The 21,912-nt window shown below is 39.6% G+C and overlaps 1 protein-coding gene across 4 annotated transcripts in view; it reads right to left on the bottom strand.

Annotated features, from left to right (window-relative positions):
* Positions 1 to 21,661, bottom strand: part of CNOT2 (CCR4-NOT transcription complex subunit 2) — a 90,863-nt gene extending 69,202 nt beyond the window's left edge. The window contains exon 1 of one of the 4 annotated variants that reach the window (XM_031043267.2): positions 21,563 to 21,661. In XM_031043267.2, the coding sequence (XP_030899127.1) occupies positions 21,563 to 21,622 (60 nt within the window). In that variant the 5' untranslated portion in view covers positions 21,623 to 21,661. Of the gene's footprint in view, positions 1 to 20,309; positions 20,450 to 21,003; positions 21,215 to 21,562 lie in introns of those variants that run through there. The other 3 variants (XM_034062908.1, XM_034062909.1, XM_031043268.2) reach the window with 3 other exon arrangements.
* Between the last annotated feature and the right edge of the window lie 251 nt (positions 21,662 to 21,912).

Genomic DNA, 21,912 nt, shown 5'->3' with positions numbered 1-21,912 from the left:
ATTCTAAATTAAGATTAAGTTCCCCCCCCCCCCTTTTTTTTTTCCTTCCCCTTCAATTTTGCCTCCTCTTCCCCTTCAACTTTGCCTTCTCTTCCTTTTAACAGTAAGGAATAAAATTTCAAAGGGAAAAATAGAGGATGAGCCCTGTGATCTCCAATACCATAGTAATAACATAACCTTCACAAATGAGCTCCAAGAGAAATCTGTTTTTCACATCAAATACCATAGCATATTCTAGCATAACTGAATGTTTACCTCTATAACTGTCTTTTAGACAGGTACACTAAAATTTGGATTTTACTGCTTACATTTCCACACTGGGCAACAGAGAACTTTTCAGTCTTCACAGAGTAGCTATACTTATCAAGCAAAACTATAAAAATCTAAATTGCATTTAACATGTAAAAGTATGGCTACAATTAATCCTTCTAAGGCTCATCCAGAATTTATATTCCCTTCATATGAAGGAGCCAAACAGCACTGTCAATAAACTAATCTGTGCACCTCTTCCAGCTGATCAGTGTCCAGTTTATTTTGCCTTCAATTATAAAACCCTTCTTTATTTCTGAATGGTAAATCAAAGTACCCAGGAAGAACATTAAGCTTATTCATTTCCTCTCTCATAAATGCTTGGTTTTCTAGTAAGAAAACTATTCAGCCTTTTGCTTCTTAAACTGGAAGAGCTAAATGGCAAACCATTCTTTTCTGACCTATTGCAGAAGACAATACAAGAATTCCTTGGGTCAAATCATTGCTTCAGTATTGTCTATGACACTCCACACTCTTAATTTGTTGATGGACCAGAACAGCAATGCCATTCATCAGTTCTTAAGGCACTAGTAAAATTCAGATGATAGCTAAAGAAAAAAAAAAAGAAAAGCTCCTTTTCTAAAGTAAGCACAGATATATCTGAAAGCACGAGGATCTTGTAATTAAAAATGTGTCATTACATAGGCACTTTTATAAATGGAGCTATGAAGAGTACTGCTGTGATTATTTTACATTATATCAAAACTCATTCTTTTAAGGGAAGGTACATTAGGACACTTTAGGCTTTCGATCAAATTTCAGTATTACAAATATCACTATGTATGCTAAACACTTCTCCTACAGTATTTAAAATTAATTAAGCTTCTAGGAATGAGCATCCAGAGATCTTCTTGACTGACTATATGTAATTAAGATTAAAAGATATGTATGCATAATGAAAGATTAAAAAAAAATGCTCCACAGTCAGTGCTAGAGATAATGATATTTACATGGATTTAAATACAAAAATATAACATTTTTAGTAAGCTTTCCCAATAGTATCAGTGCCAGGCTGCCTCATATTAAGTTTTTTCTTGCTACATATTTACTGACCTACCATTCTTTAAAAATTGTTCTTGTAAAGATACTGTAACAAAATAAAGTATTTGAAAATCTTCCACAACAAGTCAGTTAAAAAACTAATGCTGGTATAATCTCTCTTCTCATATATATCTGAACTTCTGAATATGTTATAATATCAATATGCAAAATGATTTTTTGGAAAGTTCAATACATTCTTATAACAAATTTGAAACAAAAAAAAAACAACCACAAAACAACCAAAATCCCAAAACAGTTTATGTTTGGATTAAAAGATGATTAAATATTATGTCTCAAAGTTTGCTTTAAGTTAAAAGGGGCATACCCCATATGCATTTTTCACTCACTACTGACAAGACCCTAAAGAACAAGTGAGACAAGGGGAAAAAAAACAAACAAACAAGGGTCTTGGACAGTACCACTTACACACCACAAACAACAAACAGGGAAAATAGGGCTGACGGTATTATTAAAGATTGACAATGAGAATTAACGTGATACAAGTTTTTCTACTTTTCCTTCCTTTGCATATTATCAATGAATCTCTAAAGCTGAAATTTTGCACTGAGTATTTGTTTGCACTGGATAGGCCTTAACCAGTTTACAGTAGAAACACAAACAAAAATGATGGGGAACTGTTAACATATTTTGCTACTACACAAAAGAGTAAATCACAGGTTTATCTTACTTACTGAAAGGCACTGAAAGGAAAGAGGGCTCCCTCCATTTCCTGCCTATGGACAGAATGCAAGGAATGCAGCTTCTGTTTCTCTATCCAAAGTTTAAGAAGTGAGACAAACAGAACTTACTACAAAAAATTGTTATTCTGAGAGAATTCTATAAGCCTATTATAATGGACACTTGGCCTACAGCAGCCAAGAGCCAGACTTAGGACTTGCTACTAGAAAGGCAGAAAGTCTGGCTCCTGGAAACAAGCACACTTAAAGAAGTCGAGAAGCAATTTGACTGTTAGGAATATACCAGAAAGAAAGCTACCTTTGGATAAGATAGGCTTACAGATAAAAATGGAGCAAAAAAAAAATGGAAAAAAAGAAAGAGGAACGCAAAATAACAGATTTGAAGTTTCTCCCCCATAAAGTTTTCTTTACTGTAGCTCATCTTGCACATTTGTCCCAACAGACCTTTTCTATGTTGGGTTAATAACTTATCAAGTGGCTTCTGTAAAAAGGTAATAATGACAAAGGAAGCAACAGGACCTTTCTAGACATTTGCTTATTGACATGATATTCACCTTTAGGTAGGTATCAAAGCAAAACAAAAATGCAGAAATTATTCCTGAAATGTCATGTGAAGAAGTATACTTACTACAGACAGTTACAGAAAAATATAACGTATACAGAAAAGGATTTTGCACCTCAAGTCAGGCAATTTCAAACGGATACTCCATGAAGTATCATATTAGTCACATCATGAACAGACACACAATGTCTTACTTCAATGACACGTTTAAATTAGTTGGCGAGCTAGGATGCTGCTCCATCTATGAAATATTCCATTTATGACCTCCAAAATCTAATTTTGTGAGAAGGACCAAAGAACAGCAATAGCTTCCTAGATGACATTTAAGCTGGAAAACAGCCCAGCAAACTACCTGAAATATCTCTTCAGAAATTTGTTCCTGTCTTTCCCTGATGTAGCAGTTCTCCTTAATTCAGCTGCCTTGCTGGAAATCAGAGATAATTGTTAGAGCCTAAGGCAGTACTTCCAAGCTTGTCTAGCATTGAATATTGAAAAAATTACTTTCCAGATCTATCAGAGCAGACTCCACCAACCAACTTCTCCACTGGTTCTCACAACAACTTTATAGCCAGTTTATGGACTGGCAGGATCTCCTGGGTTTATGCTTATTTGCTCATTTCCCTGTCATAGAGGTACCTGTGCTGGCAGGTAGGAAGCTTTTATAAATGAAAGAAAAAAAACGGGAAGCACAAAGTGCTTTGTGGCAGTGATGATCAAAAATAGTTTGCTCAAACACGGCTGTATCAAACCTATTGCTCTGCACCTGACATTGCACTCAGAAGGCTGACACCACAGAAGTGAAGCGGGACAGGTTTAGATCATTCTTTCTAGTGGAAACCATCACCTTACATAAATGGCTTCTGTCTGTGACTTCCAAGAGAGGAAACCATGATATTGTCCTGAACAGCCCACACTGTCCAAGACTTCAACTGCTTTTTATGTTCCCACACTTCTAAAATCTCTCCATCTAATGCTTTCCTCCTTCTATACATAACACCTCTTGCAGGCTATGAATGGTAACACTGGCATTTAAGAAAGGCAGAGAAGTAAAAATAATTTGTGGGAATAGAGCTTATTCCTCTATGCCCTTGGAATGGCAAACTGCAAGGAATCAGAAGTCATATAAATGAAGAGCCATGTAATAACTTTTGTTTTAGAAACCCTTAAACAGCATTTAGGGGACACTCTCCTAGTCATGTATCATGTATCTCTTCATCAAATACTGGCACCTCCCAGGACACTTATCTCCAAGACAGGAGATCCAGCATCAGCTGTCCCTCTCCTAACTCAGAGACAGCAACAGAATCCTTGGATCTGGATATTACCTTCTATGACATCCCTATGGGAGGTCCCTGAAACTAACTGAAGAAAGCTAGACTTAATGCCTAAGTAATGCCTGTTAACCTTTTAACAGAGACATTATTTACTTAAAGGGTTAACACAGATGTTACTTAGGAAGTAGCTTTAAGCAGCCCAATAATACAAAGTGCTTAACAAATGTGTGCTTTGAAAAACAGAAAACAGTACTGTCAGTCTCCTATCTGGCCACAAGCTACAGAGACTTCTAAGAGTGTATCATGCATTTCATGTTGTTATCTCCTTTACTCACCACCCTGATCCTGAGGTTAGGATCAGAGTCCTCTGCAATAGCAAGTGATATCACAAGCATTTTTCTGCAGTGCATTTGGTTACACTGGTGTGATTTGCTATTTCTCAGGATAAAAATTTGAACTATTAACTTAGTTTAATAAAAGTGACACTGGGTTTGAGATGTTTTGAGGCATTCTTCAAAATGCAATCCTAAATTTTACTTTTCAACATAACAAGGTTCTATAAGGAACAAGTTCACTTGGGAATCATTTACGAAATAGTGCAAGAATGCAAAATACAGCAAAGCCACAGTCTCAGGTTATATTACCCCTGAAAACAAATATATATATATATAAAAAGAGATTGCCCAATTTTGTAATGCATAGCTGGTGGCATATCAGTTTGGAAATTGCAATCCATATTTGCAAATCGAGAGTAAAAATATACTTTTCACTACAGAATTTAAAAAAAAAAAAAAAAAACAGAAAAATTCCAGAAATCTTTAGACTTCTCTGTAACAGGATGAAAGGGGAAAAAAAAAAGTATCTTCTATTAAATCTACTATTTGCAATACTGAAAAACTATAGGTTTTAATACTGAAATTAAATCCAGCAAGGCTAATGCTTAACACAAAGGAAATTTCACTTTTTAAAAGAATTGTCCCTTCAAGAATCTTCAAAACCACATAAAACATAAGCTAAAAGTATGAAAGATCATCATCTTTTCTAACTGGCATAGTGACTACTTCACGTCATTTAGTATGGCTCCAGTGTAAAAAAAATCCTTTAAGAAAAAGCTTTCAATTAAACACTATTAATCCACTTATACTCTTCTTTCAGCGTGAAGTATTCCTAAATTATGACCAAACATCCCAAGATAAAAGCCTAAATGAAAGAAATTGTTTCACTAGTTTACTCCTTTGAAGTGCACGATTAACTTCAGTTACATGATGTATATGGGAGTAATATACTTCTGCTGCCCTAACAGGGGCTCCCTCAAACAACTCCCTATCTACCTCTTTTCAGAAAATTAGATTTTTACCATTATATTTCTTATTGATTCAGAACTCTTCTGTACAAAAAAAAAACCTAAACCAAAATATAAAGAATAAAGTTTCCACAGTAAATGTTTATAGCAATTCCATCAGCACCAAGCACATTTCTGCAGTTCTCAAGTCTAATAACCAATTTTAAGAAAAAAAAAACCATGAAAATAAATTTTAACACTATTAGAACTCAGTATTCTTGAGTATGTTACATACTTGATTTGACATAGATAAAACTTCAATTTAAAAAAACAAAGAAAATAAAAACCCTAAAAGACAACGTAGGCTGATTAAAAACATCTCTAACATACGAAACTGGTAACAAGAACTCTACCTCATACTTTAAGGATGGTTTTGTAAGCAAGGTCAGTACTTTGGGCTAACTTCATACCCTTAGAATGGTGGCCCAGTAAGGGTTTTCTCACAATAGATCTAAAGCGCAAAATTAGAGGGCACCAAGTCATTAACTGAGCAAAAACTACACAACTTGCAAGCTTTCTGCTTTGCATACTATACAGCCAACCCAATTTATATTGTTCTGATTGTCTAAAAATAAGCACAAAACTAACTTAAACATAATTTTAGTCAAAACTGACAATGATTTACATATGCATCTGAGGGGTGGGCACACACATGAAAGATCTACACAAAAGAACTTTGCACTAACACTATAATGGCTATACATCATTATAATGTTATACATTAAAAAATTATCACACTTTTCAGTCAGAAAAATCCAAGTAAATTTTAAGAACTGCAGACTCTGATTTTCCCAGACAAAGAAGGCTTAAGGGAAAAGAGAGGAGCTATGCCTGAGGAACAGGCAGTAAGAAGCCAGTGAAGAGCCAGTAAGCAAATGATAATTTGATACAGGCCCTTCACCAAGAACAAGCACTACAGCACAGGCCTGACAGTGGGGGGAGAGGAAAACATGAACCCAGAACTGATCCCTTACAGGAAAATATGCTAACCACATTCTCATTTGTGATTTCAATAAACACTGCTTACAAAGTTGCATAGAGGAACTCTTCAAAAAATACATAATCCCACAGGAATTCTACTGACTATACATTGTTGCATGCCTCTTCCCCCCCCCCTTCAAAAAGATTATTCAAAGGTTTCACAGTTGTTGATAAATTATACCGTAATTGCTATACTGATATAAGACTTATTCAAGTTCTTTTGCTTTAGCACAAATCTAGCATTGCTACAGCCTATTTATATTGGAAGATTTTTACCAGAACTGTAGGTTACAGGCAGAAAACAAGACCTACATAATAAGAAATGAAACTCCACCTGGAAATTAAAACGTAACTCACAATGTCACAGTTACCCATTATAAATCCATCCTACTGGAAATTACTGGTTGTTTATTATCCAGAGCATATTTGCATACCACCTAGATTTGCTGTATGTGTATTGCCACAAGTATGGTCTGAAACGAAGGAAAAGGCTACAGCACCACTTACACTGACTGCATGTAGTCTCTTCAGTTATGCCTATTCATTCAGAGTAAGTGCTCATTTCTGGTATACGTATGTGTTTTCAAGCATACATACAAAGTTCTTTCATTTCTTTCCCTGCACTTTCAGAGGCATAAATGCCTACCTTTTAGCCAGCTGAAGTCAGAAGAGAGTAATTTCACCTCGAGCATTAAAATTAAGTGGATATATGGGATAAATCTAGGTCTTTAATTGGCAGTCAAAGATTTATAACTAAGGCTGGGTATTAACTGCCTCACTTGTAAAATATAAAGAAAAGGAGAAAATGAGTTACACATTACCTGAATAGCCACCTTTACTATTTTCATTATGGTTTTAATGCTGATGAACACACCAAATAGAACTAAAATCTTCACCTGATATGAGAACACTCCATTTGTAACACTTTCTCTTATGTTTCAACCTTTTCCTCCTTACATAATCCTTCCTATGCCCTTACAACTAAAGTATCCTCATTTACATCACAAACTATTTTCTTTGTTAAGTAGCAATGTTAATTGTTCCTTGACTATGATGTTACAGCTCACCCCATTTTCACGTCTTCCTATGGCTACCACTCCTCTCAAGTGAAGCTTTGTTTCAGAAAAAAAAAAAATAAATAGCACAAAAAAACTTCTTCTAAGCATTTAACTCTTGTGTCATTTTCAAAATAAATCTTGAGCAGATAACTCACTTTGAAAACTGTATCATGTTTTAAAGTTAGGAATTCCAAAAAACAATCCTGTAATCTGAGTTTTAGCCAACAGTTTTAGGCTATGCATTTTCCAGAAATTTTCTACAGCTCTTATACTCCATAGTCAGAGAACTGCAAAATAAATTGCATGTACATGAAGTGCACTTTAATCTGGGCCTTCTTTTAAATTGCCTTCAAATGTACTACTTTGAAAGAAGAAAAAGTTATGAAAAACATACAAATTTGGTTTTACTTTTAAGAGCAATTTACATTGTTACAGGCAGCACAGGCAGTAATACTGTGTTGGATAATCCTACTCATTGCTTTTAAGACCCAATACTCATTCACTTGGACAAATTACAGAATGCACAAGCCTTTTATGCCCAAATACCTCCTTCCATCACTTCTCAGTCTGAACTCCTCAGATTTTTTTTTTGTTTGTTTTTGTTTGTTGGGGGTTTGAGTTGTTTTGTTTTGTTTTAAGTAGGTAAAATGCTCTGTTCATTTTTGAATGTTTATAAACAGGAAAATATCCTCCACACAGGTAAGAACATTTTAAAATCTGGTCTGTTGAGATGCTCTAGCACTTGAAAGCTGTGCAACACTAACAAGCAGGGCACATTATCTCAGAAAGGCACTCTTAGGAAGGTCCTGCATACCCTCAGAGGGACGACCTGGCTCAAGTTTGCTTTAGCTCGTAAGGCTCTGCACCATTCCACTCACATGCAACACCAAGACTGTACAGGATTTCACCCTCTTGCATGAGACCTCTGTATGATGGTGTGGATGTAAGCCTAGCCACAAGATAGCTAAGGACACTTAATCCTAGGACTGAAATACTTTTATTCACCTAAAAAACAGTTGGATAGGAGGATATCAGGAGGATAGTTAGGACACAAGGGAAGAGGAAACCAGAAGAGGAATTAGAGTTCAGAATGGGAACAGAAAAAGAAAACTGCAGAGAGAGACATGTGCAAGACACTGATGGGAAAGTGGAGAGTCCCAAAGACCCAACCAGTACAGCATGTGGAGCTTCAGAACCTGGACCCACCATTTCCAGATTCCCTCCTTCTTTTGGTGAATAGCCACTAGGCCAAGGACCAGTGTCAAGATAAACTTCTATCCTCTTCTAATTAATGACAGAGAGACTAGAAAGAAAACAATGCGTCTAGCTAAGATGCTTAAATGCCACATATGTAAACCAATATTATGCCTTTTAAGGTTTGTCTTTTTTTTTGTTGTTCCCCAATAATTCTGAGAGATTTTCACAAGTGCCTTCTACTCAAAATATTTCAAGAGTCTATACTCAAGCATTAACTATTATGCTGCAAACAAAGTGGAAGGTATTTCTGTTATGAAGAATTAAGCCTCAGTTTCTGTTTGTAATACATGGCTGTCTCCTTAGTGAGGCAATATAAAAATATGACTTCTTCAAAAACATATTATAAAGCACTTCCATGAAACTGTAATGAAGAAATTGGGCAGAAAACATTAATCCAGAATTTAGTTATCATTTTGGATAGCATGACCTGAACAATGGGATTAAAAACAGAAAAACCTCAGTGAGCAAACACCATGCATCCTGTCTAATGAGGCCAGAGTCCTCAAGGAAAAGCACCATTTGATCAAAAAGCTACATAACAGGGACATGCAGATAGAACCTGACTTAAGACAGGAAAGAAAATCTTCATTCCACCATTCAGATTGCTTTAGTATGCAATTTTAACAGTTATTGAAGCAGAGGTTTATGTACTGAGTAAGGGAGGAGTTTGTTTGCAACACAACTTCAAGATGCTCACATAAACAGTGACCTACATCCCTCTCAGTTTATGAACTGAAAGTGAGAGAAGTTTACGACACAGCAATACGAAGACTAAGCATCAGGAAGAACAATGAGGTAACCCAAAACTCGTCTTTGCAATCTTAAATTGCTGGGGAAGCACAGAAACCAAGTGAAAGAATAGATGAAAAAGAGTAAGAAAAGTACAGGGACAAAAAAAAAGACAAACCAAAAGAATACATAAGGTAGAAAAAAACAGTACTTTGAAAGCACAGGAGACAATAGAGGCTAAAGTGTTCTGCATTTATCTAAAATCCTGTCTTCAGATAAAATTAAATTCACAGCATTGTGTGCCTACACTGAAACTGGGAAGGTCTTCATCCTTCTTTGATGGAACATAGCTGCTCCTCTCTAGATTTAAACAGCAACCCAATTCAAAGTTTCTCACACTAAATGGAAAAAAAAAAAAAACCAACCCAACTTTTAACAGTTAAAATTTCAGAGCATATTTATCACAAAAAAGGAAATTAAATATTACAAAATTAATGTGTGAAGGATATGACCACCTCAGCAGTGTTGCATTGATTTTTATCACTATCACTTCATATATCAACCCCAAATTTAAATTAGCTCCTTGTTACAGATTTGTAATTACACAGTATCACTAAGAGTCACATTCTTACTTAAGGGACGTATTTCCATCAGTAATCCAGCCATCAGCAATGCTGGGTTTTTTTGATGATTTTATTTTCCCAGTTTGACAGTGTTCACAGAGGTCAGACTACCAACAGGAGCAGGACCTGGTGCGGTTCTCAATGAAAGACAAGACCTTGCTGTGGAACTCAAACCAAACCCACTCTACCAGCGGCTATCCATCTTGTTGCAAGATAGCACCCTTACCCTGACTGTCACCTCTGAGAGAAAAACACTAAGTGGTTCAGAAGAAAGAGAGAGAAAAAAGAAGAGGAAAAAAAGGATAACGTGGGCAGAACAATGGTACCATCATTCAGAGAGAAGAGCCACACCACCAAAAGGAATTTTCTTTTGTTAACCAAGGCAAAACTTGGTATCATATGGGCTGGTGTCATATGGGCTTTACACTAAAGCATGAGGGCAACTTATTATGCAAGACCATTTTCACTTCTTTTCCTGTTTCAGTATTAGAGTTTAACACTGACAATTATTTTAAATGCTCTTCATGCATAACAACTTCAGAAGTCTACCTTCTTAGTAAAATCTGTCATTCTCTTGTGGTTCTACACACTTTTTTCCTTTCCTGTAAAAGCAGTAACAGGTATTTCAAAGTGTCACTACAATTATTAGTGACTAAGAGTTTTCACAGAAAACATGTTCACAACCAAAACATCCATACCTCAGAAGGATGAAAACATACCCACACAGTTTAATGGAGTGCCATGGGAAGGGCAACATTAAAGGGATGTCAGGTCATTCTGACCCTGTGCTAGTCAATGAAAAGACCATCCATTCGCTCCACAAGCTGCAAGTCAGAAAGGCAGACACCAAATAAGCGTGACATAAAAATTCAAAGTTTTACTTAGAGAGGAAAAGGGAAGGTTACAGATCTACAAAAATCTAATGCTTCTCATAACAAGCCAGTGATAGGAGGAGTGCAGGATAAGCACTAATTTCACAAAATTAAATTATATTAACAGGACAATTGAGGTTGACAGTAAAAAGTGTGTGCGGCTCTTCACACAAAAATAAATAGGAAATTCTTTCCATAAGACTCCTCCCTCCTAACAACCAACCCCCCGTGAACCTTGTGATACCAACAGTTTCCTGACACAGCTGTGCTCAAACCAGGCCAAGAAGACTCAAGAGATAAAATGCCAACAACCACCAGGGCCTCCTTGATATTAGCAGTCTTCTCTTTCCAGTGGACAGAAGGATGACAGACAGCTGTGGTGAGGGAACTCTAGAACACACTCTTAAAAATAAGACTGGGCACATGAACAGTGAAAGAGACAACTGATGTGTTACTCTTGCACTTGGCTCCCTGGATTATTACTCTAGAGTAAGAGGAAATAATACGAAACAGAAGAGCGGAACTTATTTACTATAAAAACAATTCATTTCTCCTCTGTAAACGCAGTATTAATAACAGGCTAGGCCTGGGCTGACAAACCAGGCACAGAACAACACGGCCTGGCCTGCACAGGCTCTTCCTCTCTAGGATGCTTGCCCTGCCCTTGTCCTGCTCCTTACCTTGCTTACCCAAGGTACGTACCTGCTCCACCTTGGCTAGGGCACAGTCCCAGCCTTTCTATGGCAAGAACGTGGCACTTGAGAGCTCCTCAGTGCCAGCAGACAAATGTCCTTCCTTCCCCCAGAACCACAGTGCTCCAGCTGAGATCCAGGGCTCTTTGGAGAGCCCACAATTGAGAAAAAAGCAAAACACTGCTATTCACAAGGCAAAGCTGAGTAGCAACAAACTTGCTTTTGACATCCTGCTCCTCATCGCCTGCATACTCAGCAGTTCCCCAAGAACAGGAGGGATTGTCTCCCCATGGTGAGGATAAGGGGATGGTACCCACAGGCCTCCAAGAAGGGTGGTACAGTGCTTTGAGGTGTGTGCATGTGTGTATTCCAGTACATAAGCTGGGTCAAGAGTTTAAGTTCCACAAAGAAAGGAAAAAGGCACAGGGTAACAGGCCTTACTGCAGGCTGTCATCTGTTGTCACTGTCGACTCTCCCACTGCACAACCTGAGTCCAACTTATAAGCAAAACCTATCCATATGGAAATGGCACATGTCTACCCATCTATATGGATACACACTGTTTGGCCTCAGGAAGGACAAGAGTAAGCCTCATACTGGGCTGCTGGTGTCACAAATACCACGGTTTACAAATTTTTCATTCTTTCAAGATGATCTCTATGATTGACAAAGAAGTCTGAGGGCTGACTACTTCCCCTGCCCCAAAGTACTGGATACCTGGCCTAAACACTGCTAGGAAATCAAATAATTTCAATTGTTCAGATACAGCAATCATTAAAAGCACCTATAAAATCTCACTTGCTCTTAATGCTGTGACCTAACAAAGTCACTGCCTGTTTGTTTAGTTTTACAAGCACCTATCTACTTCTTCAGACCTCAGATCCCTTTGAATCCACTCTTCACTGAACCACAGGATTCCTCAGGGAAAGAGGACCTTCTAAAATGAAGCATGTGGGATGGCAGTAAACAGCACTACAAAAATTTAATAAGGACAGTAATAGAACAAAGGATATATCTCTTTTGGCCTTGGATTTCAAGACTCTCAACTTTTGATCCTCTAGTCTGACATTTCAGCTCTGCTCCCAACATAAAAATACAACACCTACTTCAAGAAGTTGTGAAAAATGAGAACCAAGCTACTCTGTAATGATGCTATACTTATTCATAAATCCAAGTTCTGTCCCTTAAATTATTTACATATGAGATGTTTGTTCTGTACAGGTGTTAACCCACTAGTAAGACTATCATTTAATTTAACATGTTATCTGTAGCCTGAATTCTAAAGGCATGAGAAAAGTCACATTCAAAAGAGCAAAACATTGTTAAGACTACAGCAAGAGGTGTACAAAAGCTAAGAGAACAGTATAATTTGATCATAAATGTCACCTAAAATACTGAAAAAGTCATTTTCAAGCATATTTCGTTTGCTCTCAAAGATACATTAATACAATTAACATCTCCTTTTCACATCTGCAGCATCCACAGGCTTTCAGAACTATTAGAGTTACAGAGCAGAGTCAAATTATGCAAGAGGTCTCTGAGAAAGTCCATGTACCTGTGAGCAGGAACTCACCAGGTATCTTTCATTTAGAGAAACAAGTATCTACTGCACTACATAGTGCTTTCAAACTGTTGTTTCCTTCAGATATGCCAAACTAATACTCTAAAATTCTGCAAATGCAGAGGAGTAACATACCTAACTGTGCAAATAAGATATTTGATATTCTTAAAACAAGCAGAGATACAGTTTGGCCATAGACACTAACAGGGAAAATATTTCAGATGTAAATACCCACAATCAAGAACTATGTAGGATGTGTTCTGCTTCATACCAGTGGGGATGAAGCCTCTAGGTGCTAACAATACAAGAAGCGTTACATAAGACTATGCACTTATTTTTAGAAGCACATTACAAAATTAAGTACTGCACTGGAATCTGTTGCAGAGCCATGGACAGTTACATCAATGTGCACAAAGAACAACTAACTGCTCAGCTGGAGCAGAATATTAGATTCGATTCAGACTGGAGTTCTCTCCTGCTAATCCCAAAAAATACTGAACCATCTGAAACTAAGAAAGTTAATTTGCATTCATTTAAAAAAATAAAGAAATTGCACTACTAATCATAAATGCAGACATATTCTTTCCTATGAGCAGCACAACTAATAAAAAAGTTTCTTCCAGACTCGTTCTTTTGTTTCTTAATACTTCTCCTACACCATGATAATGCTCAACTTCCTTCTTTTCCACATCTCCTCAAGATTCTCTTCCCCCCTGCTCCAGGGAAAAGAGTTGTGGCGCAGACACTAGGGAAGTCTGCCTGTGTTCACAGGCTGCCTGACCAGCTGCCATCCTGCAGAATACATATTAGATCCAGGCTATCTCCTTTCCATGAGGATGCACTAATTACAGCTTCTTTCCTCTACCTAGACACAGTTTTATGAGGTCTGTAGGACCATAACTTGAGTCTTACTTCCCCTTGCTGATTTAAGTTTCCATATATAAATACAAAGTATAAATTCAGTTTAAATGCTTACCTCCTGATTTAACTCAAATGTTAGGTTACCTATATATACTTGTTGTATTTTCAATTTTTATATGTACATACACATATATACATACACATATATACACACTTACTGGGAAGGGACAGGCAAACCAAACAATCTCATCAATCACACCTCCTGAGAAAAACTGAACCAAAGCTTCCTAGGTGTTTGCTTTTTTAAACAATACTAGATACCACAGAATGAATCCAGCATGCATTTGCCTAGACTTAACTTTGTTCTTCCCTCACCATCTGCAATTTTTACTGTTCCTCTCATTCTTACCACTTTAAGAAATTACAGCTAACTTCATCATGCATCACTCTGCTCTTCCAAAGAGCCCAACCTGAATTCACTAAAGTGGCTTCCCTTATTTCTTGTAGATAGAGACACAAGCACAATCTACTATCAACATATTTTTACTACCAGTGTTCATTCACTTGCAGCCTATGGTATTTCTCTTCAGGCTATTTGCTAAGTACACTAACAGCGTGGTCTGTGGACTACACTTAGTCAACCAAGTTTTAAAATACACTTCTCCGAGTGTTTTGTTTTAAAAAAAGCAGCTTTGCAGATGCACATATTCACTAGTATAGAAAAGTCCACCAGTTATATGATGGAATACACATGTGCAGTTAAGGGGCAGTTAAGACACCTGCTCTCAGCCACTCACTCCTGGTTGCCAACTAGACATACACTTGGTCACCCCAGTTTTCAAGACTTGTTGAGCTATTACTAGAAAAACAAATTCAGCCTGGTGGCACATTTAAGAAACAGAGGCTTGAAATTCAATCTACAGCTAATATCAATCACTTGCAAAGTCCTAATTAAAGTGTTCTGAAAATATTACTTTCCATCAAGCATATACACTGCTGGTAGTCACAACACACACCTGCCCAAGGTAAGGAAAGTTCAAGATGTTGGTGCTCTTTTGAAAACTACATTTTATCTTTCCAAGAAATTTGGAAATTTCCTGTTTCATCACAGATGTCCTACAACATGTATGCTCTTATATAACTCCAGTGAATTAAGGGGAAAACAAATAATGTATTTATTGCCCCAAATATACCAGTCTGAAAGTGCCAAAAAGCTTCCTAAGAAAGAAGTTAGCTCCACATCACAATAGCACAGGGACATGAATCTTCTTTAACCTCCACCACAAAACAAAAAGACAAAAAGATTCTTATATATAATGCTGATCCTCATCAATTTGATCTTGAAGAATCCACTTACTAGAAATGCACATCCACATCCATAAATAAGCCAACAAACTGAGATTTCAGCATTAAGGTACCTTTCTACTTTTTGATGATGCTTTTGATACGTTGACAAATGTACCACACAGCAAAGTATCAAGAACAGTACTGCCACTGCAAACCAACGAAATAACTCATCTGAAAAGTTTTTTTTTACTGCAGTTTTACAGGTGCACATATTGCAACTTCTAACATTCAGAACTGCTCCTCAGTTCAGTCTTTCAAAAGCTGACACTGCATACAGCTGATTTCTTTTTGAAAACCTTTCAGGTCTCCACTTCTCTACACCACAAAGCATGGTATGAACTTTAAAGAAGGGAAACCCCACTATGCATCTTTTAGCCTAATTATTCATTATGTAAAATGCCTACTTCACAGCTATTTTCCTGCTTTTTTTTTCTTAGATATATTTACATGCAACAAGTACTTTCTCACAATGGCACTACTTCTGAATGGTGAAAGACTCCAAATGTATACCTGAATAAGTCCCCTACAGAGCAGGGCAACAGAATGCAGGTCAGCAGACCTTTTTTTCATCATTATAATTCTCTTGTAATACTTCCTTTGCAAGAACAGTTTTCACAATTAGAACAACAAGAAAAAATGCATTGAAAATAGTTACAAAGAATAGTCAAGTCTACCTTAAAGAATGCAAGATTTTAGTAGGCTGGAAGAGGAAAAAAAACCAACCAACCTGATGCAGTCATACAGACTGTATGACAAGTACACAAGCCACTGACACAAGCATTAGTTACTTATTTTGCACTAGGCCAGGCATCTTCCTAGAACCCTTAGACAGAAGAGACAATATATAATGTTACATGAGTATTGTCTGTGTTACAAAGGCAGCCTTAGAAAAATTTGCTTGCCAAGAATTGCCTACAAACCTAAACATTAACAATTTATAATTTAAAATAGTTGGTGGCTGTTTTAATGGAATTAGTCATACTGGTTCTTTTTTGTGCCTGGAAAGCCCTTGCTACTGTTTCCAAATACACACAGATTTAGACTGCAATTAAAATGTTGTGGACATACAATTTTGAAACACGTGAGGACAAACAGCACAAGTGCCACCCACCAAATTTCATATAGGACCCTTTTGAGGTTTTTTAAATTGCTTTCCCTGACTATGTATGTTAACTGCTACTGGTATCTAGTTCCACAGATGCTTTGAACCTTGAAAGCAAAACATGGGAAAGCATTATCTTCTTACTACAGACTAGAATTTGGCTATAAATTGTAAATGACTTACCCAGAGTCACCCACCACTTCAGCAGGTAACTCAGATAGAAAGCATGCTCCAGCTTTTATGCTCATGCTCAATCCACTGGATTACTGTCTGCTTGGAGAAAGTAATACAAAGTAGGGGTGTCTATTTTACTTCCCACAAATGCACAAGCATTTTATACTAGTTTTCATTTTAAGTAAATATACCTTTTTACAAATAACTTGACCTCAGCCAACTATATTCAAACATCATTGATATCAAATGTATAAAAAAAAAATTAAAAGCAGAACTCTGAAAATACTTCAGAAGTTCATTAAACTACTCACTGAAACAGAAAAGAATGCCAAGCAACAGGGAGTACAGGATGACACTTAAAAATTCCCCCCCCAAAACCAAATCAAAAGAAAACAGAATGAAACAATGGTTTACTTTTTAATAAATTTCTGACCAACAACTCCTGCAATGCAATTCAACATTGAGAACATGGGTTCAGACACATCTTCCTCAAAAGAGAAGGATGTGTCTGAAAAAAAAAAAGCCTCAATTATAACCAAGTTTTAACCTACCAGCATAATCTGATAGGAATCCTCATTAAGAAATGTGGAGAGCTGTGAAATTAAACAGATGAGCAGTGTAAAGAGCAGTCAGATGTCAGAGCATGCAAGTCAAGGGGAAAAAAATAATGCAAGCTTTTCTGTAATGCTAATGATAACCAATGCTACCTTAAGACAAATCAGGGGGGCTCAGTAACCTCTTTGGGCAAGCACCATTTACACCTTCATTTGGGGCCTATTTCACAAGCAGACCAGGAGGTGAGCTAGTACTTATTACCACAATACAAATATTCCATTTTCAGCACAATTTCTAAATGAAAGATGAAATATAAACTAAAAGCAATCTGCCTTTTTGTTATTATTTTTTGCTGATACAAAGACACAAACTGTTTAAATCCTACACAGAATTCTCTTACTGATTAGCAGAGACCATGTTTGGTATATACACACCTTCTCTAACAAAGAAAATAATTCCATAAAGACAATTTTAAACATCCTACCGTGCAGTAATTTCATTTGACACAATTCTTCCTATGCTGTTACAATGCTCAATAAAAGCACAGTTAGCTGTCAACATACAGCACCCATCCTGAAAACTCACGCACAAAGTTAAGTGTCAACATGCAAGTAGGTGATTTTAAGTCAATGAAACTACCCACAGACTTTCAGTTGTACATGTGTTTTCACAGGAACCTGGGTCAGGAGTCCAATGCAACGCACAAACAGAACATATGTACTAACACTCATTTGGAAAGAAATAAAATAAACAAATAAAAAAGGGGCAAAAAAAAAAAAGGCCAACCCTGTTCAGGAAACACAACTGAAAGAGGTTGGTTCGAATGGCTCAGTACAGCATATTTGAGACATCAGGATAAATGTCAAGCAAAAATATTAGCAGATCTCTGTTATGCAGAAGAATGTTTACATACACATTTTTATTTACTTATACCTCAAAAGCCAAGATAAAGTATAGTTAACCTAACTTGAACTTCTTGGCTGTTGACAACAAGCACTGCAATTGATGCAGACACTGTACTAATAATCATTTTTAAAAATGGGAAAGCCTGTATCACTTAGAGAGCAATCATTTGAATATGTGGCAAAAAATACTGTTTTGACTTATTATTGTACTGTACTTCTATATAAGCTGGCACAGAGATTTCAATCTAAACTCACATTTAGAAACATTCTCAACAAATGTACACATTTTTATGATACCTTTTAAAAATCTATATTCAAGCACATTACAGCTTTTAGGGGAAACACAAAAATAAAATTGAATACAAGCCCCTCCTCACTTTAGAACAAAATTCTGTACTTGGAATCTTAGGTGCACTTTCTATACTACCTCATAACAAAACAGCAATTCAGTGTTTCTCTTGAGTTTGCAGATCAAGCCAGAAAGCCAGGTGCAAGAAACCTCTATTTTAATTCACCTATGATGTATTTTCAAGCTGTGTTCACTTCTTGAATCAATAACAAGGAGGTGCAAGATATTTCTTAATAAACAAATTTATGATACAAGACTGCTTGAAAACTATGATGCGGTTACAACTTTGCAATTACTACACAATGGACAGACCCCTGCATCAACACAAAAATCTAGAAGAATGTTACTCACAAGATACAGGAGAGGCTAAAAATGCAGTAATGTTTCTAATTTTAAAAATAACCTCTATGTAGACAAAAATGCATTTATAAGTATTGTAAATAACAGCAGAAATGCTTCCTTATAGCTACCATTCCACTGTGAACATATAGAACTTTCATATGAAGGACCTGAGGTACAGACCAAGATCTTCAGGTGCAAACAGCCACTTATAGGACCAGTTTTTAGCATCAAACTTCAGCACATGGTAACTGCTCTATTTTTTTCCACTGAATACCAATTTTCTAAAGTTAGATCCTTTCAAAGAGAATTCAAAGAGATTTTTTTAATAAATTCCAGGGCTTTTTTTTTTATTATTTTCAGTTCTTAGCCAAGGTCTTTGCTTTCATTTTACTGACACACAAACAGGTTACAATGACTACTTTGACAGCAATATTGTTTCTTGAAGAGAAATGTAGACAAGGTTTATCTACTACTACACTGTTAGCATTATCAACAACTTCCTGAAAGTGAAAGGGAAATAGACTTGCAAGTCAAGTCAGTCAGCTCACGATAGCAAGTATTCAAATCCCTTTCTAAAATCAGAAGCAGTCGACACCCTGAAGTTTAGCATGTCAGCTGAATTCTCAACATAAACAACAGTGGAAGTTTGGGAGGGTGGGTAGGCATTGGACACATAGTCTCCAGAATCATAAAACTGGATCTTGTGAGCTCTGTTCTATGACACTGTAAGAGAACTCAAAGTACATACACACACACACAACTATTGTTCCAGGTCCAAGTAAAGATGCCTTTGCAATATAAACCTAAACGATCGTTTTGCCCTTGCAGGTCTTTACAAGTCTTAACATGTAACCTCAAGAAACATAAAGGTTTCCACTAACTGATGTGACAGCAGGCTTGATCATCTTAACTCCCTCCCCCCAGCTGAAGAGTTAAGACTAGCAGCCAGCCACCAGCACCAGATGTTACTGCCATGAAGGCACACATGAGTATCTCCTTCACACACACACACATAAATACAAGGAGACAAAAACTTCTTACCTTCCCCTGGGGATAAAATAGCACAAAGCTGGAAATACGTTTTTCCCAAAGAAAACAGACTTGCAGTAGAAATGAAAACATGCTTGTGTTAAATGTGGATCAGAAGCTGCTGATCCACATCTAACACAAGCATGTTTTCATTTTCTCATATTACAAAATCTCCAAAACAAAGCTAACTGCAACTTCACATATAAAACCGACCCCAAAACAGATCTGCTAAACCTAAGACACTTATAAGCACAACCTTGTTTCCGTCAGAAGCACACATACACTAACTACAGCTTAAACACTGTCTCTTACACCCTTCCCCACCACTCTGGTGTCCCTAATCTGTCACCCTGTGCCACCTCCTCCTCCAGTCTGCACCTGAACACCCCGGTCAGGTTCACGCCAGAGCTTCATACCGCCGACCCGGCGGGCAGGGGAAGGCCAGCTTCTTCCGCCGGGAGCAGCGCTCAGCGAAAGCAGCTCGGGCCGTTTCAAGTTTGTTTTACAAACACGTCCGAGGGAAAAACAGAACCTGTTTATACACCGCCTTAACCGCCGCCAGTAGGGCAGTGGAAAAGACACAGACCAAAAAAATATATAAACATATATTTCGAGATGAAAGCAGCCAGCAGCACCCCTCTCTCACCCTTTCTGCACTCCTGGCCTTCCCGACGGTCAGCGGAGAAGGCCGCAAGGCCACTCCGGCGAGGCGCACAACCCGGGACCGCCCGGGAGTGGAACCACCGGCAGCCCCCGCCGTGGGTGGCAGGTTTCGCTGCCCCGACGACTGGCCCGGCGGAAAGAGGCTGCGGGATAGGGCCTGGCAGACGCGCAGCCCCGCCACAGCACGGAGACGGGCTCGGCGGGAGGAAGAAGGGGGAAGCGCGGAGGCGGCCTCCGCTAGGCCTGGGGCCGGGCCGGGGCGGGCGGCGAGGCTGCGGCGGGAAGGAACCGTCCCAGGCGGGCCGAGTGGGCCGCGGGGCGAACTGCCAGCGGCGGCCGCGGAGGATGCGGGGCGCAGGCACCGCTGGGCCGCGGCCTCGACCGGCCCCGGAGCGGCGCCCGGCGGCCGCCGCCGCCCGCGGCCGCGGAGGAGGGCGGAGGCAGCGGGCCGGGTCGGGCCTGAGGCTGCGCTCCCGGCTTGAGCGCCGCGCGTCCCCCCCGCTCCCCCTCGGAGACAAAAGCAAACGGAAACCCGGCGGGACGGCCCCGGGAAGCACAGGGCCCCTCCGCAGGCCCCGCCGCCGCCCGGCCCTCCCTCATCGGCCCGCGGCCGGTACGGCGGCAAGTCCCGGTGCAGCGGCGGGGGCCAGGGAGGGGGTGGCCAGGGCCGGACTCACCGCATGAATTTTCTTGTCCCGCGGATCCAAGATGGCTGAGTATCCAGCACGGAGGATGCTGGGGGAGCAACCTTTACCCTCTGACCCGGCCGCCGCCGCCGTGACCCCGCCGCAGCTCGGCCCGGCAGCCAGTGCTGAGGGGCGTGGGCAAGCGCAGCCGCACGGCGCGGAGCGGCCCCGCTGGTAGCGGCGCACGGGGGTACGGGGAGGAGGAAGGAGCAGAGAGGTTCGCTCGGCTGCGCTCACTCCGCCTCCCGCGAGAGACGCGGCCGGGCCCGCGGCGGGTCACGTAGGCCATAGGGCTGCCGGGCCCTGCAGTGCTCCGAAGGCCTAGGGCAGGCGGGGGCGCCGGCGCTGACAGAAGCGCAGCGGGCCGGCTACGCAAGGCCCGTCCCGGCCTCGGTTTTGTGAGGGGAGAGGGCGGCTCAGGCGGCATCCAGGCCGGGTCGGTCAGCGGGTGTAGGATGAACAGGGCCCGGGCACAGCGGGGCTTCCGGCCCTCCTCTCGCCCTGCTGAGGCAGGAGCCACCAGGGATGCCGGGGGGCTGTAGGCACCTACCCTGGGTGGGCGGGCGCGGTCCCCCAGGTTGCGCCTCTTCGTCCAGAGGGGGTGTCCCATCCCCTGTGTCCCGAGCCTGTCGCCGCTCCCTGGGTTGCAGAGTGTGGAAGGCGCGGCCTGGCCTCACTGGAGGCTGAGCGTTCATCTGTGGAGGATCAGGGTCAGGAACTACCCTGCTGATTGGGCAAATTGTGTGAAAGTTGGTGATTTCTCTGTCAGTGAGGTAACAGCAGGCCCTGCTTTCTGCTGTGTCTGTTACCAAAATGGAAAAACATTACTGAGATAACGCAACTGGACTTTTTTAATTAATCAACCCTGAGAACATGTATGTTTTAACAGTGGCTTCAGTA

The sequence above is a fragment of the Melopsittacus undulatus genome, chromosome 5 (assembly GCF_012275295.1).
Source record: "Melopsittacus undulatus isolate bMelUnd1 chromosome 5, bMelUnd1.mat.Z, whole genome shotgun sequence".
Taxonomy (NCBI): Eukaryota; Metazoa; Chordata; class Aves; order Psittaciformes; family Psittaculidae; genus Melopsittacus; species Melopsittacus undulatus.
Note: the sequence above shows the minus strand (reverse complement) of the source record. Positions and strands in the feature narration are given on the sequence as shown.